The 23,464-nt window shown below is 34.1% G+C and overlaps 1 protein-coding gene across 6 annotated transcripts in view; it reads left to right on the forward strand.

The window, feature by feature from the left end:
- Positions 1–23,464, forward strand: part of LOC116846119 (large neutral amino acids transporter small subunit 1) — a 58,530-nt gene that overhangs the window by 24,290 nt on the left and 10,776 nt on the right. For all 6 annotated transcript variants that reach the window (XM_032819587.1, XM_032819591.1, XM_032819590.1 and 3 more), the window contains exons 4-7: positions 17,493–17,618; positions 20,762–20,900; positions 21,045–21,168; positions 22,838–23,038. In XM_032819587.1, the coding sequence (XP_032675478.1) occupies positions 17,493–17,618; positions 20,762–20,900; positions 21,045–21,168; positions 22,838–23,038 (590 nt within the window). The remainder of the gene's footprint in view (positions 1–17,492; positions 17,619–20,761; positions 20,901–21,044; positions 21,169–22,837; positions 23,039–23,464) is intronic.

Below are 23,464 nucleotides of genomic sequence, written 5' to 3' on the forward strand. Positions count from 1 at the left end.
CTCTCTCTCTCTCTCTCTCTCTCTCTCTCTCTCTCTCTCTCTCTCTCTCTCTTTCTGGGAAATTATGGGCAATTATGCATATCGCGATTTTTGCTCCCTTCCAATATCCGCGGGAATAATCGCGCGAGAAACTCGCCGATAAGTCACGAGAAAAACAGGTGAGAAATTGCAAATCACCGCGCGGCTTGTTCTCTTCGTATTTTTCTCAAACGCATTGCACCGCGCAGATCAAAATAACGAAGTGTTGCAACGAAGTTATTTACATTCCAAAGTCATTTATTTAAATACTCCTAATTCACTCGAGCGCGGAAAGTAAAATTGCCCGTCGATGAAGCCACGCGTAACATCGGGCGCAATGTTTAACCTTCAGGCTGCCGGCATTTTTTCATTAAAAAAGTGTTTTTTCTCAAAAATTTTTCTATATAAGTAACGTACATATGACGCAGGATTTTTAGATTTGTGCAAAGCCACAAAAGTAGCTTTCCGGACAGTCTAAAAGTTAATAACGAAAAAATTCGCGCTCGATGGGCATAAATGGAACGGCGAAATCACGACACGAGAGCTTCCTATCTTTATGGAAATTCGAGGCCGCACGCGATTTTTCACGTGCTCGTGACGCGCGCATGCAACATTCGCGTGCGTTCGCATTTTTAAGTCAGATGAGCGAGCGAGCTTGATGAGGATCGCCGTTTCGGAAAACACCGTGAGCTGGTGAATTCCATTGTGTGAAGCATTTGATCCAAACAATTTTTATTTGCCATATTATATCTTCACGTTAATTGTGGCTTTACCATCAATTGTACTGTGAAAATTACTTTAAGTTTCTTTCTTTTTATAGTTCTTTTTTTGTACAGCTGGGGGACTGGCATTGCACTTTGCAATTTACTACAGAAATAATAAATTTGACAAAACATTCAAGTAATTACAGTAATCTTATAGTAACAAATCAAACGTGTGTGTGTGAATCTTAAATAAATATGTAATAATTCCGGCGATAACTTCTGTATATCATGAAATATATACATTTTATGTATAAGTCGGCAACGGTGATAAATACTTAATTAATTAACGATCACTAGCAATGATCGATACATTCGCGCAATTATATACACGGAGAAAACCTTGTAGTGAAAATTACAACAAAATTTTTGTAATGGACTATACAGAATTACAATTAAAATTACTATATATTTGTTTAAAAATGTATATTTGACTTTTTATTACAAAATTATTATAATTATTTGAGTGCTTTTATATGATATCACATCGTCAAATATTTACTATTTCCATAATAAATTAGAATACAATTTTGGTTTAGCTTTACAAGAAACGTTGTAAAAAGAAATATAAGTTTAACGTAATTTTTGCCACATTATTTTTTTTGCAAGAAGAACTTTTCAAAACATTTTTATTCGCCATGCTTTGCATATAAAAAAAATACTTAAATTTTATACAACACGTTGTATTGTATGCAACACAACATTTTTTATGATACGTCCAATGCGGCAACAATGATAATAAACATCTAATTAATTAACGATCATTAGCAATCGCCGACACATTCGCGCAATAATTCATCGAAACAATTTTTATTTGCCAAGCTTTGCTCATTGAAAAAGTATTTGCATCGCCAACACGATATATTCTATGATACGTCTGACGCGGTAACGATGATAATAATGAAATATTTAATTAATTAACAGTCGTTAGTAGTTGCTGATGCGTGCACGTAATTGTGGAAATTATCTGTACACCACCAGGAATCAATCGACGCGCTCTCCCCAAAGCGTGTCAATTATAGGACACGATAGGATTGCGTTAATTGGATTATTGCGAGGACGCTCTTGGATAGCGCGCGTCACGAATAAAAAGCTTATTCCTGGCGAGTGCATTTTGCCGGACGAGGACATGACCGCAAGTGGACGTATCGTGTTCTTGCGGTCGTTTGACTGCGCACTTTTCTCACTTCGATATCATAATCCTCATAACGAAAAATATAAATAGAAAAATACTGGCTGCGAGAATTCTTTGCGAGACGATCTCTGTACGCAGCGGGGATCGTTTTACCGATAGATGTATGCAGACGAAACTGTATTTTTCAATCCTTTTCTCTTCCCGTGAACACGCGGGAACAACGCATTTTTCTCTCTCGCAAACATTCGCGCGACTCTTTCGACCGCCATTAAACCGTTCGATGAAAGAGGAGTCGGATTCTCGCAACGCGATATCCCGATAGCCGACCGTGGCTGTTGCGAGAAATGAGATTAGGGTTAAAAAAAGTTGCGAGTCTGTTGCTAAAGGAAACAAGAAAAGATCCGGAATAACGAGCCCAGCCCGCACGTCACGATCACGCGATATCGCGCGAGTCTTATAAATAAATCGATTTAAATACCGGGTATTTCAAGACGCCAGATCTCAGAGGTATTTCGCGAATTAATTAGCGCGCGAGCTACGCCGCGTCACAATGCAGGAGGCGCGTGCACGTTGCGTTGCGTGACGCAAGCGAGATCGGCTTATCCAAATGGGATCGCCAGGTGTCGATCAGCCGAGATAGTTCTGCACACTGAGCCGAAGACTTCACGTTATTAGCATATTAAGATATCGTGCTAGTGATAAGTGCGAAGCTTATTGCGTTTAAGTATTTATATTTGCGAAGCGCAAATACACATGGACACACTGAGAGAAGAATTTCATAAATATTATCAAAATTTGGTTACTATTACTAAATGGTAGACGTAAATATAGCGGGCCAAAGCTATGACAATACTTATTAATTAATTTAGTTCTGTAAAATCAATTATTTATTTGGCAGAAGTAAAATTTATTTGCTTCCAGAATATATTTGGTAAATAAAACTTATTGAATAGTTGAGCAAAATAAGCGATTTTGTAATAGTTACAAAATATTTGGTAGGTTCAACCAACCATCTGTAATAATAGATATTGAAACGATATAATAGCTGCAAATGAATGAATTTTTCGTTGTGCTGCAACAAAACATACTTATACTGGTAACAAAATAGAACTCTTACCTACTGAGTCTTTTATTACATAGGATATAAGAATTTCATAACAATTATCAAATATCAGTTCATAACTATAATATATTTCATATTAAATATTTAATATTAAGTAACTATTACTAAATTATTTAATTGATGTTACTGTGAATGCAATTACGTCATACTCCCGATCTATTAAATATTTGGTAATTATTATCATATTTAGTATTAGTTACTAAGGATTCAACGAATTTCTGTAACTAAATGCAGTTTGTTATAGTTACCAGTCTTTTCTCTCAGTGCAGTGACGCTAAAATTTTGCCGAAAAACTGCTATGATTGCTGTATCCGTGTGTTCTATGATTAAAAGGAAAACTTATGTGATTTTAAAGTTAAGCAGATGTCGCATTAAAAGTTGCTGTTGTCACATGCCCGTCGGCACGATTCTCGCAGCCACAATTCTTGATACGTCATGTTCAGTTGGGACATTCTCATATATATAATTGTCTCAATCAAAAGAATATTGCTGTCTCTCTGTTGGGGTTTGTAGAACAAATACCATAGTTGAGAAATCTGTTTCGTTACATACTGGAAAGAAAGATTTAATAATAACTATTAAGCCTGAACAATAGTTATCAGATGCTTTGATGAAGTAGTTTCAACTAAACATGTGTATGAATATAATCAAATAAATATTATACTTAAATATTTGCTAATATAAATATTAGCAAATCACTTTAGCAAAGCTTAATATCTGTTGCTAAAACTCGATGACTATTATCAACTTATGTTTTACGTATCATCAAATAATTGGTTAAATAAAACGTTATTGTGTTTATACTTACTACATTATGTGGTAAATATATAAAATAACCACATACTTTGGTAATCAAACTATTTAGTAATCATTATCAATTATTTAGTATTATTTGCTAAATTACTTAATCAGGGTTCAACTAAATAAAAAATTATTAATTAATTAATTATTAATAATAAAAATTATCAATTAACTAATAATAAAAGTTATTAATAAATTAATAATAAAATTATTAGTTAATTAATATAATTGTTTTATTAGTTATTTTGTAATTATTACCGGACGATTCACGCAAACAATCACAATATCTGACACTAATTACCAAATATTACATTGGAATGCACTCAACCAAATGCATTTATTAACTATTATGAGATTTTTTGTTTGTGCATCGTATAGTACTTGTAAGTACTACTAAAACATATACAAACAGATAGAGAAGATTAGTGCATCACTTCCAAAGCATGTCTACTATTAGGTGGTAAACTTAATTCCTGCCGTTCGCACTAGAAGATGCCGGCTCCAACGCTGGCGAGTTTCGACGATGAGGTCGCATGTCTTGTGTAGTTTAAACATTGCTGAAAATGATTCAATCCTCACAGCTTATTTCTCGACGCCAAAGAGATTTTCCAAACGATTGAAAATGAGCCGCGATAAGCTATTTTTCCGACATGTGCTTCTTCATTACTTCGACCTCAAGAAAATTGCAACTGAAACGTATTACTTATAATCCGAAATATACGGTGATGAAACTCCATCGGAAAGAAACATGTAGAGCTTAGTGAACGCTTTCGAAACGGTGATCTTGACGTGAGAGACAAAGAGAGAACGTCCCGGATAGCTGAAAAAATTTGAAGATGTCGAGCTGCAAGAATTGCTCGATGAAGACCCAGCTCAAATGCTTTTAGAGTTATCGAAAGCGTTAAATATTATTCTAATAGCCGTCTCAAAACACTTGCATGTCATGGAAAAAATTCACAAGGGAAGGATATGGCTACCACATGAGTTGTCAGAAAATGCCATTTTGAATCGTTTGTTTATCGCGACTTTTTTGCTTGCCAGGTAAAGAAAGAAGAGTTTTTTGTGACTTATTTGTGACTAGCGATGAAAAATGGATTTATTTTGATAATCCCAAGCGGAGGAAATCATAGATGGGCTCCGGCCAACCATTCACTTCAACACCGAAGAGGAATATTCATGTGCATAAGACCTTGCTCTGCATTTGGTGGGACCAGGAGGATGTATTGTATTACACGCAAAAAATGACTAATTAATATCAGCTAAACCACGGTAGCTGATTCAAACTTAGTCAAAAGACTAATAGTTTAGCTGTCACTGCTCAGAATTGGCAGCTAAAATGCATTCGCTATGAAATACAAATATATTAGGTGACATTAAAAATGCACATTATTTCAAGTAGCTAAGAAAATGGCAGTTATTCCTAAGTTTCTTATCATATGCATATATTAAAGAAGTTTGCCGCACAGCTACAATCATTTATTTCTAGCAGCTAATATTTCTCGCTGAAACGCCTAAGTTTAAACAGCGAATAAATTTAGCTTCGGTAGTATTGACATTAGTTGTCCCTATTTCAGTGACACATCTTATCTGCCACAGCTGTTTTTTAGCTCTGGAAGCTAGTTTTTTTTTTGCGTGTACGAGCTTTTGCGTCCAAACGAAACCGTTACAGCTGATCGCTACCAATAGCAATTATACCGATCGAGTGACGAGTTGATGCAGAAAAGACCATCCGTAGCCAACAATCGACGCAAAGTCATTTATTTGCATGATAATGCTCGACCGCATGTTGCAAAAAGCGTGAAGCAGACACTTCTGCAGCTTGAATGGGAAGTCCTCTCGCATCTAGCGTACTCTCCAGACATGGCATTGTCGAGTTACCATCTCTTCCGGTCGATGCAACATCTTATGCACATACACTTCTCTAGTTACGAAGAAGTCCAAAAATAGATGGATGGATGGGTCGCCTCGAAAGACACCGGCTTGTAGGATTGCCGAAGAGATGGGAAAAAGTACACTAAGGGAAAAATGTATGATATTTGGAACTATAATAGCATAGTAAAAAGATTATAGTTAGGAATATTATTTTTATAGTAAATTTCAGCATAATCTTTGTAATATTTACAATATAAGCATAGTATAACTGACCCATGTAAACTGACCCATTCTTTTACCAAGAATTATGATCATTTGAAATAAGAAATATAGTAAAGTTGCAAATATTGAATGGTAAGAGAAATTAACTATTTTATATAGTCAATACAATTGGAATATTTGGAAAATATAGGTATACTGAGAAAAAAATTTATTAAATTTCAAAAAACGTTTGTTTGGATAGTACTGTAAAGATATTTGTTTAACTTAAGTAATTATTTTTTAAAATTAAATAAAAAAGTTTTAAATATAAATTTGTTTCTTTAATTTTAGAAAATAATTACTTAATTTGAACAAATATCTTTACAGTACTATGCAAACAAACGGTTTTTGAAATTTAGTAAATTTTTTCTCAGTGTACATGTAACTATATTCCCAAAGCGTGCTTTACTATATACATAAAGTAATAAAATGGTGACTATCTGTTTTAATTCTGGTGACTATAAATCTGTTTCTATATCTTTATTAGATATAGAATGGTTTAGATGAACTATAAATATATGTTTGAGGCCAAAACGAACTATAAAATATAGTGAGATTATAGTTATTCCAATTATTTTTTTCTCAGTGTAGTAGAAAATGGAGGAAATTACTTTCATTAAGGTATTCATTCATCTTCCCTTCGAAACAAATCAATTTTGGAGGCGAAGAAACGGCAGGAATTAAGTTTACCACCTAATATAACAAGAGCTATAATTATCTTGCATGTATCAAGAGCTGCAATCTTGCATGTATGGCCAAAAACTAGCATTTTGTTATGGCTAGTGATACTCTTAAGTTTTAAATATAAATTTGTTTCTTTAATTTTAGAAAATAATTACTTAATTTGAACAAATATCTTCACAGTACTATGCAAACAAACGTTTTTTGAAATTTAGTAAATTTTTTCTCAGTGTACATGTAACTATATTCCCAAAGCGTGCTTTACTATGTATATAAAGTAATAAAATGGTGACTATAAATCTGTTTTAATTCTGGTGACTATAAATCTGTTTCTATATCTTTATGTTTAGATGAACTATAAATATATGTTTGAGGCTAAAACGAACTATAAAATATAGTGAGATTATAGTTATTCCAACTATTTTTTTCTCTCAGTGTAGTAGAAAATGGAGGAAATTACTTTCATTAAGGTATTCATTTATCTTCCCTTCGAAACAAATCAATTTTGGAGGCGAAGAAACGGCAGGAATTAAGTTTACCACCTAATATAACAAGAGCTATAATTATTTTGCATGTATCAAGAGCTGCAATCATCTTGCATGTATGGCCAAAAACTAGCATTTTGTTATGACTAGTGATACTCTTAGTATTTTCACCCCGCCCGCTTGCGAGCGTCGAACGATTTCTAATGGGATACGTGCGATCTAATTGGGCGACACAAACGTCTCATCATGATTTTCTCACACCTTCTCCAAACGATAAATGATGTTTGTGTTAGAATCTAAGTCCGACGGCGAGGCGAAGGAGACGACGACGAACTGTAAAACGACATGAAATTGTCACACGACTGATAGCCAGCGGAACTCGTCTACGTTCGAAGGAAATAAGATTCCGCGCGTATATAGGGCTCCATTTGCTTTCCGATAAATCGCTCAACAAACCGGGAATAGGTTTCCCTGCAAGAAAAATGAAGTGCGAACATAGTCGATCGGCGCATGGATGCTATTTGTGAATAAATGAGCGTGTCGTCGCGCTTTCAACTCGCGGCGGATCTCCCCACTGAATATCCCCGTGAATGGTTATAAATTATTGATAGAGAAGTCTCTGGTCCCGCGGTGCAATTTTCAATCTCTCTTCCTCTTAAAAAAAAGAAAGAAAAAATCATCTAATGCATCTATCGTTGTCACGATTACTTATACGCAAAGAATTTTATAGTAAAAATTATTATAGAATCTTGTAACTGAAGAATAGATTGATAATCTGCAGTAATCCACGATCTTTTAATATCATGTATACTACTGTATATATACTACTTTTAGGAACTGAAGTGTGCTGTTAAAAAATTTGCTATTTCTATGTAATATGTTATGCGAAATCTGCTATGTTTTTCTCGCGAAATTTGGGAGAGACCGATATTTCAGAATTTCGAAGTTACAACTTCTCAGACAATTAGTTCTTATGACTGACTGTATAAACATAATAGAGGCAGCTTTCTTGTATGTGTTAATGCCCACGACGATCCTGTTAATCGTATATTTTGTTTTGCAATGGCCAGTATTCAAACATACAGCAACGTGGCCATCTTGCCCTGATACCGGATTTAGTTGTCTAATAGTGCAGGAGGTAAGAAGGCCACATATAAAACGTGTATTTTAGCTTCAGGATCTCTGCGAGAAATCTTCACATATTTCCTAAAGGTTCTTAATTATGGGCTAATTATCTTGTTCGGCCATATGCTCGATTTCAATCATTGTACAAATGAAAGTTCAACCTTATTGATAATCTGTATTATTGAAAACAAAATGAAAAGAATTTATATGAAAGAAAAAATTATATAATATTCTCTCCGTGTGAAATTATTTCCTCTTTCTTTTTCTTTTGTGTTAAAGCTATTGCATCGAAATTGTATAAAAAATACTGATGAATGTAAAATTAACGGTAACTTTGCAAGACTAGGTGAGTTGTTAATTTAGTCAACGAGTGAAATTCTTAAGGAAACGAAACGAAGTGTAAGTAGATTGAAATGTCATTTATATATATCAGGCATCATATACATATATATTTTAAGATTGTAACTATACTGGTCATTTAAATAGCACATGGTCTGATACAGAGATAGCGTAAATTTGATCAAATCTTTAATATTGTATTTCAGAATCATCCTTTATTAGTATAACAATACAACCTATTAAGTATAATAGTACAGAATAATCGATTAATCTTTATTTGAAAATGTGCCAAAATATCACTTAATCTAATAAATAAGAATAACTGTGAAATTCGGTAATAAAGATTTGACCAAATTTGCGCTATTTCTGTGTTATTAAAACAAAAATATTTATTTATATATTTATATATTTTCTTGATAATAGTCTTAAAATATTGTCATAAATTTGAGAAAAATGATTATTACACGAAGAAAACAGATACAAGGTAATTTGTTTTTTTATAGAAATTTTTTTCAATCTTACTATTTGTTTTTAAGAATAATAAGGTTTATATTGTTAAGGAACACAACAAATCTTTTAATAGCACATTTCAGTTCCTAAAATATAAACAGCACATGAAATGCAATAATTAATTATTACAGAACGTCGGTCTATTCCTCGGTTACTAAATTCTATAATAATTTTTGCTTTAAAATTTTCTCATACAAATAAAAAAGAACTTGTTATCTTTACAAGAATATTATAAAACTTTATCGGAGAAAAAGTTAGTTCGATTCTATATGGTTAACAGACTGAATTTTTTATTTAATTTCATATTTTTGGTTAAAATGCTAAACTTACTAAAATTCAGAATTGTCGAATTTGATATTTATGATAAATTAACGGTATCTTATTTGATTTGTGAATACATAAACTTATCAAATACTTGAAACAAGGAATATTTACTTGAATGCAGTATGTATTTTTCTATGTGTGCGGTCAAATAGTTAAAAATTGCAACACTTTTGCTCCATGAGTTTTGCAACGCATTTCGTATATCCAGTAGGAAAACGTGTCTGCTCACATAGTTACTAAATAATCAAATGTTATGTTATAAAACTCGCGTGTCGCAACTTTAATCATTTAATTGCCCAATTTACCTCAATTTATCAATCCAACAATCCGTCTTACACACAAAGACGTAAGGTTGAAGATTGTAGAAAATACCAGCGAATAAGTGTCAAAGCTCATGTGACGCCTGGTGTGCCGCACGATCTCGTGTAACGCGGTACACAAACGCGGCTTAAATTTGTTTTTCTCGCGCGAATCGATATCAATTTGCTGTCTCTCTAGCAAGTGATGGAGATCATTGACCACGACGCTCGCGTCCATATGCGTGTGTACGCACCTTCTAACCACGTTTGTGTCAAGTGCATTTGCATCAACCGTATCGGCAATGCGTTTCACGATAATCATGATCAGTGAATATTTGTGTCTCCTTGTTGTTAACGACATTTATTGACGTGAACTTACGGCTACGTAGATAATATTTTAGATGCAGAAAGCGATGTCAGGAGAAGGAGAATTAATAAGAACCAAATCTGTTCTTAACATTCCAGTATTAATCTCCGCGACTTTGCGAAAAAAATGAAAAAAATATTTGCTACATTGAGGAAAAAATTATCTAAAAAGTAAGAAATACTTATATATTCGATAAGTACTGATAACATATTTATTTATATCCAATATATATATTTTCACATTAAAAAGAAAAGTTTGTTTAAATAAGAAAATATATATTTTCTTAAAATCGTAGCTTTTTATGAAAGCAATTGTTTTATCTGTTTGAACGAGAACAAATAGATTTAGGTAAATATATTATTAATACCTATTGAATAACAATTTTTATTTCTTAAATATTTTTCCTCTCGATATACTAGTTACAAGATCTAATGTGAATATCGTAATAAATAAAGAAAAAAAATAAAGAAAAATAAATTTCTAAAGAGAAGAAATATCTAAAAGATAAAAAATATCTATTCGTGCGTGCTGAATATTGATAACATATCTATTTATATTAATATATATATTTTCCATTGAGAAGACATTTCTTTTCAAGTGAGAAAATTTTCATTCTTTTTACATTAAAAGAATATAGAATTATACAAATATGTTATTAGTACCCACCGAATAAATATTTTATTGTTTTATTTTTTTAGATATCTTTCCTTTCAGTACAATACATACTTCCAAATTAACTGAATGTCTCAGTTAATGCCACGAAATTGATTGATCGAATGAAGGATCAGGATTGAACGTTTATTGTGATAAGTTTACACGTAAATAACATAAATTATGTATGAGCTATCATCTATGTAGACAATGAGCGATCTATGAATGCCGTTAAAAAAAAATTTATAACCGGCTAAAAAATTGAGAAAAATTTATATGCTTATTTAACCTTTAGAATCTTCATACAAATGTGTAAACGTTGTTCTCCAAACAAGTCCACAGAATTACCTGATGACATTCTTACCTTCAGAGTTATGTAATGAAGTGAAAATTTCATGAAATTTTTATCTTTTTTAAAGAATATTACATTTATATACCCAAAACAAATATTGCAACCATGTCTCCTAATTACTCTCTTTCCTGTTCATTTTTTAATACAATTTACAATATTCTACATAGTAAAATATTTACAATATTCTACGCAGTTTATATTGTCCGCATAGAAAAAGACTGTAAGGTAAATGTACCAATGCCCGGACATGTACCAATCTCCGAACATTGTTATTATTTTTATATTTGAATATGAATATTTCAACTTTCAACGTACAATACATACATATTAGTATACATACATTTAATATTTATATTTAGTGTACGTTGAAAGATGAAATATTTAGAGAAATATTCAAAATAATAAGAGTGCCCGGAATTAAGTACATGTCCGGGCATTGGGACATTTACCTTATACATCGTGTACACAATACGTAAACAATCTGCGTCGCAATTTCGAAATCTACGGTATAATCTTGCGGAGGATTACGACTGTCCGCGGGCGGCAACTGAACCATGTCTATGACCTCAGAGAAAGGGAAGAATCGAAAAACCAAGGACAAAAAAAGAAATTGGCAAATAACATTAAGATTTTGCCTGAGCCGACATGTGACTGCGGTGATACGTGAACGGTTAGTGGAAAGTGACGATCGAGATGATGGAGCGGCTGGAGCCGCTCTGGAAATACCGACGACGCGAGATGCTCGCGAAGTCTCGTGAGTCAAAAGCCCGATGGCAATCACGTCTCATTGTGAACAAATGTAATTTAATAACGTGGCAACTGGCCACCACGCACAGCATAATTCAACGGGCAGCACGAGGAGGCGGAAGAGTAGAGGGAGGAGAAGGACGGCGAAAGGGAAGGCACGAAACAAGGACAGAGCGCGGACGAAGAGGGTGGCACGAGGGAGGAGAAAGAGGAGGAAGTCTAAGAGAGTGAAGGGGAAAGGACGGAAGGAGTCTCGCGATATTCTCCGACGATGTTGCATCAGTCTCGACGGCATCTCGTCTTCCTTTTGTTACCGCGAGAAGAATTCGCCAAGGACGAGCCGCGCGACGTCAAAAGGTGGAATTTTTCGCGACGAAGGGACGAGCTGACTCGCGACGAGCATTATTCGTCCCCTCCGATCTCGAGAGGGAGCATGCTGGCTTGGACAACGACGATTTTGTCTATAATCCAATTCTTCAATTCAAACTACTCGCGAATACCCGAGTCGAAAGTTTGTTCTGCCTTGATTCAAATTCCGTCAAACTTGAAGGATCAATGAGGAATTCCGAAATATCTTGACTTACTTTGATGTTTTATTTAATACTACATTTAATACAAATAATTTATGTATACAAATAAATATATTTAATACAAATAATTGCTTCATATCATCTTCTTCATGCTGAGATTAAAAAGACTTATTCCAGACTTATTTAGAGTCTTCAGTGGTTCATTTCAAGTGACTGCGCGATTTTCCTAGGGCGGGTTTTTTTTTAATAAGTGTATCCAGGTTTCTCTTTCTTGCTATTTTCTTTGGAGAATTTTGAAAAATAAGATATAAAATATATCTAATTTGTATTTGCTACAAATTAAAAATACAATAGTTTAAGTAAGTTAAAAAGAATATAATATTTTACTATAAAACTTTTCTATGTGTACCACTTAAGAGGTAATCTTTGCTTAATTTTAATAAGTAATTTGTAACGCCATTTATACGATTATGGAGATAGAATATTATTGATGAAGAAATATTAAACAATTTATAATAAACATTAGTGTACAACCGAATAAAAAAATAAATAACAACTCATATTTTCTCTCTTTTCTTGTTAATGTTAGGAAATGTTAGGAATCTCTGTGAGATTTAAAGCTCTTAACAGAGCTGATAAGGACGGGTTGTAAAAGTGAAAGATAACAGTTATATTATCAGTTATGTCTAATAATGTTATTATTAATAATGCTGTTATTAATAAGCTTTAAACTTAAGTTCAATAGAATAACAATGATAAAGCGAAAAGAATACAGATGTAAACAAGATCAAATTCGCGGCCCGAGCAGCACTATTAAACATAAAAATTAGCACTTGCGAGATTAGATTCCAAGGCCGGTGTTCGTAGTTGTCTAATTGAGAGCACACTTAATTGCAAATCTGTATTTACGAGCCATCATTCGACTGATTGGGTTAAATATTTCTTGCTATATAAAATAAGCGCAGAAATTGCTGAAAGACTCATGAAAATAATTACTTGTTAAGGTAAAAGTATCAAATCCTGAACACACACTTAATCCTAGATATTCTTATTATTTTAGTATTTAACTATGAATATTTAAAATTTTTAACATAAAATGTATAATATATACACAATATTATATGTGTATAATATATGTATAATATATACACAATATTATATGTGTATAATATATACACAATATTTGTATATATATTTTTTGGAAATTTAAATATTTATATTTTAAGACGGAAATAATAAGAATGTCTAGAATTAGGTACATATGCTGGTATTTTTACCTTAAATAATGTGCTATAAATGCCGGTCTAAATTTCAACTAGGGATATCTCCTTGCCCTCGGTAAGTTCGTTCAACAACCGGAAAATTGGAAACATCCGGTAATTTAACACACCTAGAAATAATATCGCTGCCCGCTTTTCCCGCCTTGACTTCTCGCTGCTCTGTCATGGCATTGACACTGATTCTTGCATAGATACGAGAAACACGTGTTAATGAACGGCGATGCCGACGAGAGCCTAATAAAATATTTTAAAGGCCAATGGAGTGTGATAATTGATTTACTGATCGATAATTGAGATACGCGCTTGTCGGCTCTAAACATAATGACTCGAATGCCATAACATACGAGGGTATCAAAACAATCGGCAAAAGCAAGATCATACCTCGCCAAACGTCAACTATTGCCCGCAAATCAATGACGCGTATATAATCTCAATGGTCCAAAGACCAAAACAATCGACACTATCAAAACATTTCGCAGGAAACCTGACTCTCTAATTGAGTCACAGTAATCAAACTTTTCTTATCTCCTTATAGTTGTACTGTTAGCTACTTATCTACCTACTTACCCAATTTTTCTCCTGCCTATTTCTAGTATCGTTAGAATATTAGAATAGGATTGTATAAATACATAAGAATATTGCAAAAAATTATTTCATATCTTTCTTAAGACTTTCGAGATTTTTTAAGGTGATCTATTTTTTAACTTTTTTATTTCGTATTTTTTATTATTTACTAAAAATTTGCTCTTGAGGTCGATTAAAAGTTTCGTCTCTAGATGTTCTCGAATTTCCAAGAGAGTAAGTGAAAGTGAAATTACCCAATTCTCAAGTCACTTAAACACTTAGATTCGGGTAATGATATTAATGAAAGAATAATGCAAATGATATCATGCAAATAATATCTTTAACAAATTAAAAAATGTTTTATCTCAATATCTCTAACCGTTTTCGAATTATGAAGAAACATACAAACATAAAAGAAAAACTCCTTTTTTTGAAGTCGATTAAAAACAAAATAGGAACGTCCAGGATTATAGATACGTGTCTAAACACTGGTATGTTTGCGTTATTAATAATTATTAATATATTGCTTACTGAAACTAAGGAAGTACTCAGTGCAGTTGGCAGAGCAAGATAATCAAGAATATTAAATAATTCTGAAACACGCTCTTCTGTAAGATTTGCTGTAAAACAGCTGTGTAATGCTAAGATAATATTTGATATGTACCCTAGCAGCATATATCAGCTGACCGACAGTTGGCCGTTTGTAGATTCTACATTGACCGCTGCAGATTCAACATTTGTCCAATGCTTTGTCCTGTTCGGATAATATTAAACATCTCGAGATTCTCTGTTTGAGATCCTGCAAATTCCATGGAGTTTGCGGGATCAATTTAGAACGGAAATTTGGGCTCGTCTAACGGCGCCGTGCAATTAGTGAAGAGTCATTACTCACTGTCACGACGGTCTCACCAGTGCGCTCTTCTCATAGCGAGCGCATTGACCCGTCCGATCATTCCCGGAATGAAGTGAAGGCTGCCTAGATTCTCCACTGACATCGTTGAGCCAGAACACCATGGCAGATAACGATCAATGGGACGTTCACGGAACATATTGCCGGTTCTCAACAATTACCCTCTGTCAAAGTGTGCCGCGACTTTGCGCGCGGCCGTAAAGCTTTACGACTTTTCCACCGACGCCGCCGACGTGAAGTCACCGCGAAAATTATCGCGAAAAATTGCTGCCCCGATTTGCGCCTTTCATCGCGACACTTTTCATTCCCTCCCCTCGTCCTCCTCCTGACACCTTCAATAGCCGTCGCGAATTTTTTCCGCTTGCCCCCGCAAATCGCTCGTTTTTCTCCATGTGGTCGATAACCCGCGCCCCCGTTCACCCCCGACTCGCCGTGGGTGAACTGAAGTGACCAAAGCGGGTTAGGCGCCAGGTAGTCTGAGACGAGGAAAGCATATGTGCGCGCAACCGGTTCCATCGAGAAGCGCGTTAACCGACTATGACGCGGACTCTCGTTATCATAAAATTACGGCGGAACATCGAGCAGTGTGGGTACACACAGCTGACTGGTATCAACGAATGGCCAGGTGGCACGCGCAACCACGTGTAGCTCTTCAGCAAGTCGACTCGGGAAACTGGCGTGGAAACTTGTTCACACGAGCCACAATAGACTCGTCACACCTGTCGTAGGTAGTACATTAAATTGCAGGGTAAATTCACTGAAATGATGACGTGGCTATTTGTCAGAGGAATTTGAATCCTTCTTTCTCTCTGTTTATTGTAATTGGTCCAATACTCTCGCTTTGGACCGAAAAACACATCGGCGAGGGTTAATTCTGCAAAAAACAACTCTTTGTGTGAGTTTTATCATTATATAGAGAATAATTTGCGCACGAATATCTGTGTCTATTGGCTCGTGTTGGTCTAATTAAAAGATAGAAAAACTCATAAGCAATGAAGAGTATATCCTTCTCCAAATTCTGAAACTCATATTTACAAAATAATTAATAGATACATACTTCTTTTTATTAAGTAAGACGTTTAGTTTATAGGAGAACAGTTTCATTCCTTAAGCTTGAATCCCAGTTGATAAAAAAATAAGTATCACAATCTTGTTTACAATTTAATTTATATTCAATGTAAACATCAACCAATAGTAACATTGCATTAATATTATAATTTTCCATTCAACAATATGATATATACACAATATCGTTCTTACGTCAGGATGCGACTTTCTTCTCACGAATGAATTGTCTATCCGGTCGATCGTTCGGATCTTTTTTCGGCACACCAATTCTCGTTATTGGTTTCGTACTCGCTGTATCACGCATATTGTCACGTTTGAGGATAAAATCGTCGGCAGCGGATGAAATGGCTGAGATGGAAACGAGCTGTTCGATCGCAGAGAGAATTATACACGACTTGATCATGTATAAATATTAAAAGAAAAAATCAATTAAGAAGATTTTAAAATGGCCAAAAAACACATCACGAAGATGTAGATTACATAAAAATGTAAACAAAAATGTAAACAATCAATTAAGAAAATTATGGAAAAATCAAAAATACCTTATGAATAGGTCATCCCAAAATGTCAAAAGAGAAAATCAATTAAAGGCCGACTTTCTCACTAGATTAACTTAAATTTAAATTTAAACTCTTTTCAAGAACATTATTAAAACAAAATTTAAATTTAAATCTAAGTTTAGACTTTTATTAAATATCGGCCTTTAGAGGATTATAAAAAAATCGAAAATTATCATATTATTGTACATATGCTGTACACAACAGTCATATTGTTGAGTGAGAAATTATAACACACGAAAGAGAGAGAGAGGAAAAGAATAAAAATATTTATTGAATGGATATTAATATATAGCGCATATTTACATGAACCTAAATTCTTTCATTTAAATAGAATAAAAACAATTGCTTTTATAAGAAACAATGCACACGATGTGTGTGGTTAGAAAAGTATCTATTCTCATCTGAAAGGAATTTTTTTTCGATGTAAAAATATGTATATTAGTATAACTAGATATATTATTAGATATATTATTAATTAGATATATTATTAATATTTGAATAAATATTTCTTATATTTTTTAGATAATTTTCTCTCAGTATATTAAGTTGCATCAAAATTGGCATGCATCTCACAGGTGGTATTCTCTGTTAAATAAAATATTGAATACTGTCACGAACTCAAGAATTTGGAATATTGTCATCCTCACAAAAACCACAAAAACCGCTCGCACAATTTTATTTTTACATAAAAGAAAAAAAAATAAGGTACGTTACACTTGTGCGTTTCAGGTGTCCTTGCCTTCATAAATTGTTGGGACGTCGCGTGGGCGACGAGAGTGCAGGACATCTTCACGTACGCCAAGCTCCTCGCTCTCTTCATCATTATCTGCACCGGAGCGTATCAGCTTAGCACCGGTGAGTATATCGATTTCTGCGATAAATAAATAAATTTCTGCAATAGGAGATTACAAAACAAATTAGCAGGATGGTCATATCATATTTTTATAATCGGTCATAATTGATTGTCTGAGAGGTTGTAACTTCGAAATTCTGAAATATGGGACATCTAGTTCCGGTCTGTCCTTCATTTCGACGAGACGGTATCACTCAATGTATGCATACGATAAGTCGATTATACAAAACGGATAAGCTCGGAGAGATCGCATTAAAGGGTTAAAGGTTAATGACACCGGCATTCGAGCACGCTCGCGTGCGGTTCACCGCCAATTTGCGCTGGCAGTTGCAACAATTTCGAGCGACGCTAATCGGCGCGCGTGATGCCATTACGTTTCCCTGGGTTTTTATTGCAGAGCGATCTTTCTCGTTTCGCAAAGCGAGCGAACGCTCTCGATAGAGAGAGCTCCCGCTGAAGTACTGAAGTTCTCGTATTACTTTCGAAAGCGGGTAAAAAGAATCGTTCTTATGCCACGAACGCGACTTTCTCCTCACGAATGAATTGTCTATCCGGTCGATCATTCGGATCTTTTTTCAGCACGCCAACTCTCGTTATTGGTTTCGTACTCGCGTATTACGCATATTGTCACGTTCGAGGATAAAATCGTCGGCAGCGGATGAAATGACTGAGATGGAAACGAACTGTTCGATCGCAGAGAGAATTATACACGACTTGATCATGTATAAATATTAAAAGAAAAAATCAATTAAGAGGGTTTTAAAACGGCCGAAAAACACATCACGAAGATATACTATAGATTACATAAAAATGTAAACGATCAATTAAGAAAATTATGGAAAAATCAAAAATACCTTATGAATAGGTCATCCCAAAATGTCAAAAGAGAAGATCAATTAAAGGCCGACTTTCTCACTAGATTAATTTAAATTTAAATTTAAACTCTTTTCAAGAACATTATTAAAACAAAATTTAAATTTAAATCTAAGTTTAGACTTTTATTAAATATCTTTAGAGGATTATAAAAAAATCGAAAATTATCTTGAAGATAGGATACATCACATAAAAAAATAAGAAAGAAAATAGCAATTAGAGTATTTTAAAAGTATTGAGAAATGTCTTGAAGATTAACCTCATCACGTAAAAATATAAGAAGAAGAGACTAATTAAGAGAATTCTAAAAGTATTGAAAAATATCTTGAAGGTAGACATCACGCAAAAAGATAAGAAGAGAAGACCAATTAAGAGAGTTTTAAAAGTATTGAAAAATATCTTGAAGATAGACTTCATCACGTAAAAGATATAAGTGAAGACCAATTAAGAGAGTTTTAAAAATACTGAAAAATATCTTGAAGATAGACTTCATTACGTAAAAGATATAAGTGAAGACTAATTAAGATAATTCTAAAAATATTGAAAAATATCTTGAAGATAGGCTTCATCACGTAAAAATAAAAGAAAAGGAGAACAATTAAGGGAGAAAAAATTCTAAAAATGTCTTGAAGATAGACATTTTGAAAATAGACGATTGAAGATCATATAAAAAATAAAAAGAGGAATACAATTAAGAAAATTCTAAAAATATTGAAAAATATCTCGAGGGCGGGTTTTACGATAATTTTCAGTTGATCTTTCATCCGCGAGCGATGTATCCTCTGTTTAATTAAATTCCTTGCTTTACCATCGAAAGCTTTACCATACAATTGCTCAATTCAAACAACACTATGTTCCTCGCGAGCGAGCTTCGGACGAATCGAAGAGTGAGAAGTTCATTATCTATTTATGTGAATGAGAAAAATTAGGGGAAAGGGACCGGCTGTCCAACGGAAGTCGGGCGTCTTTTCAGCATTGTACACTTGCCGGACGAGACAATTTGTCCAATCAAAAAGGTGGGTTAAATATGCAGGCGATGCGACGTGGCCGGCGTGTGCGTGCAAGGAATCGCTTAAATTGGACTATTCAGCGAACCAAATGGTTCTTCGACCATCGTGCCACCGTCTCAGTTCTGACGAACCTTTCTTCGACCTTGTACACCGTGCGACTGAACTCACCTTTTTCGTTGGCAATTCCGTTCACGGAGTTTCATACAATCGCGCTCTTCCATCTTACGCAACGCGGACGTCACACACATGTTGAATCGTATGGAAAAAAATTCACGTAAAAATACATACACATAAACGCGCCGGAGAAAATTGCTAATATCGAAGATATATATTCTAAATATATTTAGAATATTGTGAACGATGATACCTACATGTTTCCACGAAGTCTCTCAAAGTAAAAATACCAACGCCTGTGGAGATTGATAACGTTAATTAATCTTGCAAATAACTACGTATATTGATTGTTGCAATGATTGTCGTGTGCGATTATCTGCCAAACTTCTTTAATTGATAACTCAAAAATCGACATGGTTATTTGCAAAACGATAGAGGATCTTTTTATTTAGTTTGATCTAACCTACAAAGATATAAAGACGCAACTCCCCAGATAGCACACAATATTTACAAAATATTTTAGAAATATAGATATTAAATATTTTATAAATATTCAAATGTCCGGGATTTTCAGGTATAAAAAAGACTATAATAAATATTTAAAAATATTTATGAAAAACATTTCTCATAAATACTTTTATGAAAAAGATTATAATTTATGAAGGATTTATGATAAATACTTTTCACAAATATTTTTAAATATTTATCATAGTTTTTTTCATACCAGAAAATCTCGGACATTAGAATATTTATAAAATATTTAATATCTATATTTCTAAAATATTTTGTAAATATTGTGTGCTGTCTGAGTCATCCAGCATATCTACGCATTTGCCAATTAATTTTTTTTAATTAATAGCTCAAAATTTTACGTGGTTATTTGCAAAACGTTAGAGGAATTTTGTGTTTATTTTAACCTAATCTACATGTACACGAGTCTTTCAGGTTGTATATTCAATACATATATACATATTCTATGCTGGAATTTTAAACATTCGTATTTAGAGACCAAAACAGTATCCAATATTAGATGTTATTAGTATTATTAGTGTTCAAACATTGGTACTTTTATCATACATACTTTCACATCTCATTAAATGAAAACTCTAATTTACGTCAGTGACGTCCTGTCGTTTCCATTTTCTCAGGACACACGGAGCACTTCACGTTCGAGAACACTAACACGGAAGTCACGTCTATAGCACTCAGCTTTTATTCGGGGTTGTTCGCTTATAACGGTTGGAACTACTTGAACTTCATAATTGAGGAACTCAAGGATCCCGTTAGGTGAGTGCTGCAGTTTTCGTCTCGCGACAGCGACGCGAGCGTGGGTGCAATTAAAAAATTGCTTTTTCCATATTAAACTGTCCGAAAATATTCCGCTTGCATCAGAGAGAGAAATATGCGACTCTTGAACTTTTGTCTATTTAGGAATCTACCGAAAGGAATCGCTATCTCGTGCTCTCTCGTTACGGTTGTCTACGTTTTCACAAACATGGCCTTCTACACGACGCTGAGCCCCGTCGAGGTGCTTGGTAGCGAAGCTGTGGCAGTCGTGAGTAATCGCGAATGCACAATCAACGCGTTAACATTCATTTTACCATTCCGTTTATTATCTTTCGTCTCTTCTCATTTACAAATTTTCCATCTTTTCGTTAATCCGTATACACATGCACACAATACGCACACACTTTTCCCTTTTCCTTCATATTTACCTTTCTTTTTCTACTCGTTTAATCTGTACCTTCTTTTCTTTCTTTTTACATTGTACTTGATTTACATTGTAGATGTCTCTCAATATTCTTTTTGACAGTGTATCAATGTTAATCTAACAGGATGTTATCCTGTCAGAGAATAATGGATCGTTTAACTAATTTTCTATTCTACTCTACTCTGCGCGGAGAAAATTTTAAGGTCCGCCTACAATGCCGTCGTAGTTACGTTTCAAAGTCGTGATCTGGCCCGCCGTGATGGTACACAGAGAGAACGATTCAAATAAATGTTTCTTTAGAATAGTCCAAATGAATTATTTAGTTGACACAACAAAAATATTTCTTTGGAACTAAGCCGCCAATAAATATTTTTCTTGCTTCAAACAAAATTTTGATCAATCGAAAAATTCGTTTAGACTATTCCAAAGAAGCGTTTATTTGATTCAACCAAATCGTTCTCTCTGTATAGCGCTGGTCTACGAATTGATACATATTTTCTTCGCGTAAACTCTTGTTAAAAGTAAAAAGTTTCATTGAATTCGTCTATTATACAGGGTGAGCCATTTTAATCGACGGATCCAAATTGCTCCTAAAATACGCCAGCTATAAAAAAATGGCCAAGACAAAAATTGTAGAGGACAACGGGGGTCATTTTACCGTGCTAATAATTTTGACCTTTAGATCGATTTTCAAGTCATTCGAAGATCAAAGTCATTTTTTTAAATTAGAACCTCTATTTTTGACACCGGATTCGAAAAGAGCAGAAAATTTCACGTTAAAAATGATATTTAGATTTTTTTTTCTGAGTCCAAGAAGGTCAAATAAAAAATTATTGAAAACAATTTAGAAGCTGTTAATGTTAATTTTAAAGATTTTTATGCATGATAAGTGTTTCACGGTACTAACAAATACTAATAGAAGAAAAGTTGCGAAACGTTGTCATTCCATTTCCGAAATTGATGCGCAATAATCTCACTTTAATATGATTATTAATAAGGCGTAATAAATAAAATTTTAAAAGTAAAAACAAACACTTTTAAAGTATTTAACAATTTTTCTTTTTTGAGTGCAGGGTAACTTGAAAAATTTTTTTTAAATATGGCTAACTATCCTCCACGTCCACGTCGTTGTTTCCGGGTAACGCTAAAAGTATTGAATTAACATCTTCCAAGTTCTTGATTTGACCTTCTTGGACTCAGAAAAAAAATCTAAACATCATTTTTAACATAAAATTTTCTGCTCTTTTCGAATCCGGTGTCAAAAATAGGGGTTCTAATTTAAAAAAATGACTTTGATCTTCGAATGACCTTGAAAATCGATCTAAAGGTCAAAATTATTAACACGGTAAAATGATCCCCGTTGTCCTCTACAATTCTTGTCTTAACCATTTTTTTGTAGCTGGCTTATTTTAGGAGCAATTTGGATCCGTCGATTAAAATGGCTCACCCTGTATATTCACAGTGCAGAATCGCCCAAATTGATCCTCCCATTATTTTTGGCTCTTGTTCTTAGACCTTCGCCAATAGATTATTCGGCGTAATGGCGTGGACGATACCAGTTTTCGTGGCTCTGTCCACGTTCGGTGCGGTCAACGGCATCCTGCTCACGTCCTCGCGGCTCTTCTACGCGGGCGCCTGCGAGGGTCAGATGCCGGAGATATTGACTATGATCCAAATCTCGAGGCTCACACCCACGCCCGCCGTACTGTGCATGGTGAGTAGCGCTTTTCTTCAGACAGCTTCCCAGCTCTTTTCCGTCCTCACCCTCGACGTGGAATTCACTCGGGCTCGGGCTGAATGAAATACAGGTTTAGCGCTGAACGCTACTAACAAGTAAACCTACCCAAGTGTTATAGTCCGATTTTGATAAGCTTTTAACATGCTGTAGTCTAGGTCTAAATAAGAGACACATACATGTTTTATACATGCCTAGATAAGATGGTGTATTTTTACGGCAGATAAGAGAATGAAACACCCTCTTGAAAAAAATCGGTTTTAATATTTCTGAACGAATATTATCGGAACGGTAAATAATACAAAAAAAAAGTTTCAAATAAAAGTTTTATGGGTTTTAATGAGCTTTATAACAATGCACTCAGATTTTTCGAAAATATCATTTTTTTCGAAATCCCTTTTTCTC

The sequence above is a fragment of the Odontomachus brunneus genome, unplaced genomic scaffold, assembly GCF_010583005.1.
Source record: "Odontomachus brunneus isolate Ranch 3 - 2012 unplaced genomic scaffold, Obru_v1 Obru_scaffold_060, whole genome shotgun sequence".
In the NCBI taxonomy this organism is placed as follows: domain Eukaryota; kingdom Metazoa; phylum Arthropoda; class Insecta; order Hymenoptera; family Formicidae; genus Odontomachus; species Odontomachus brunneus.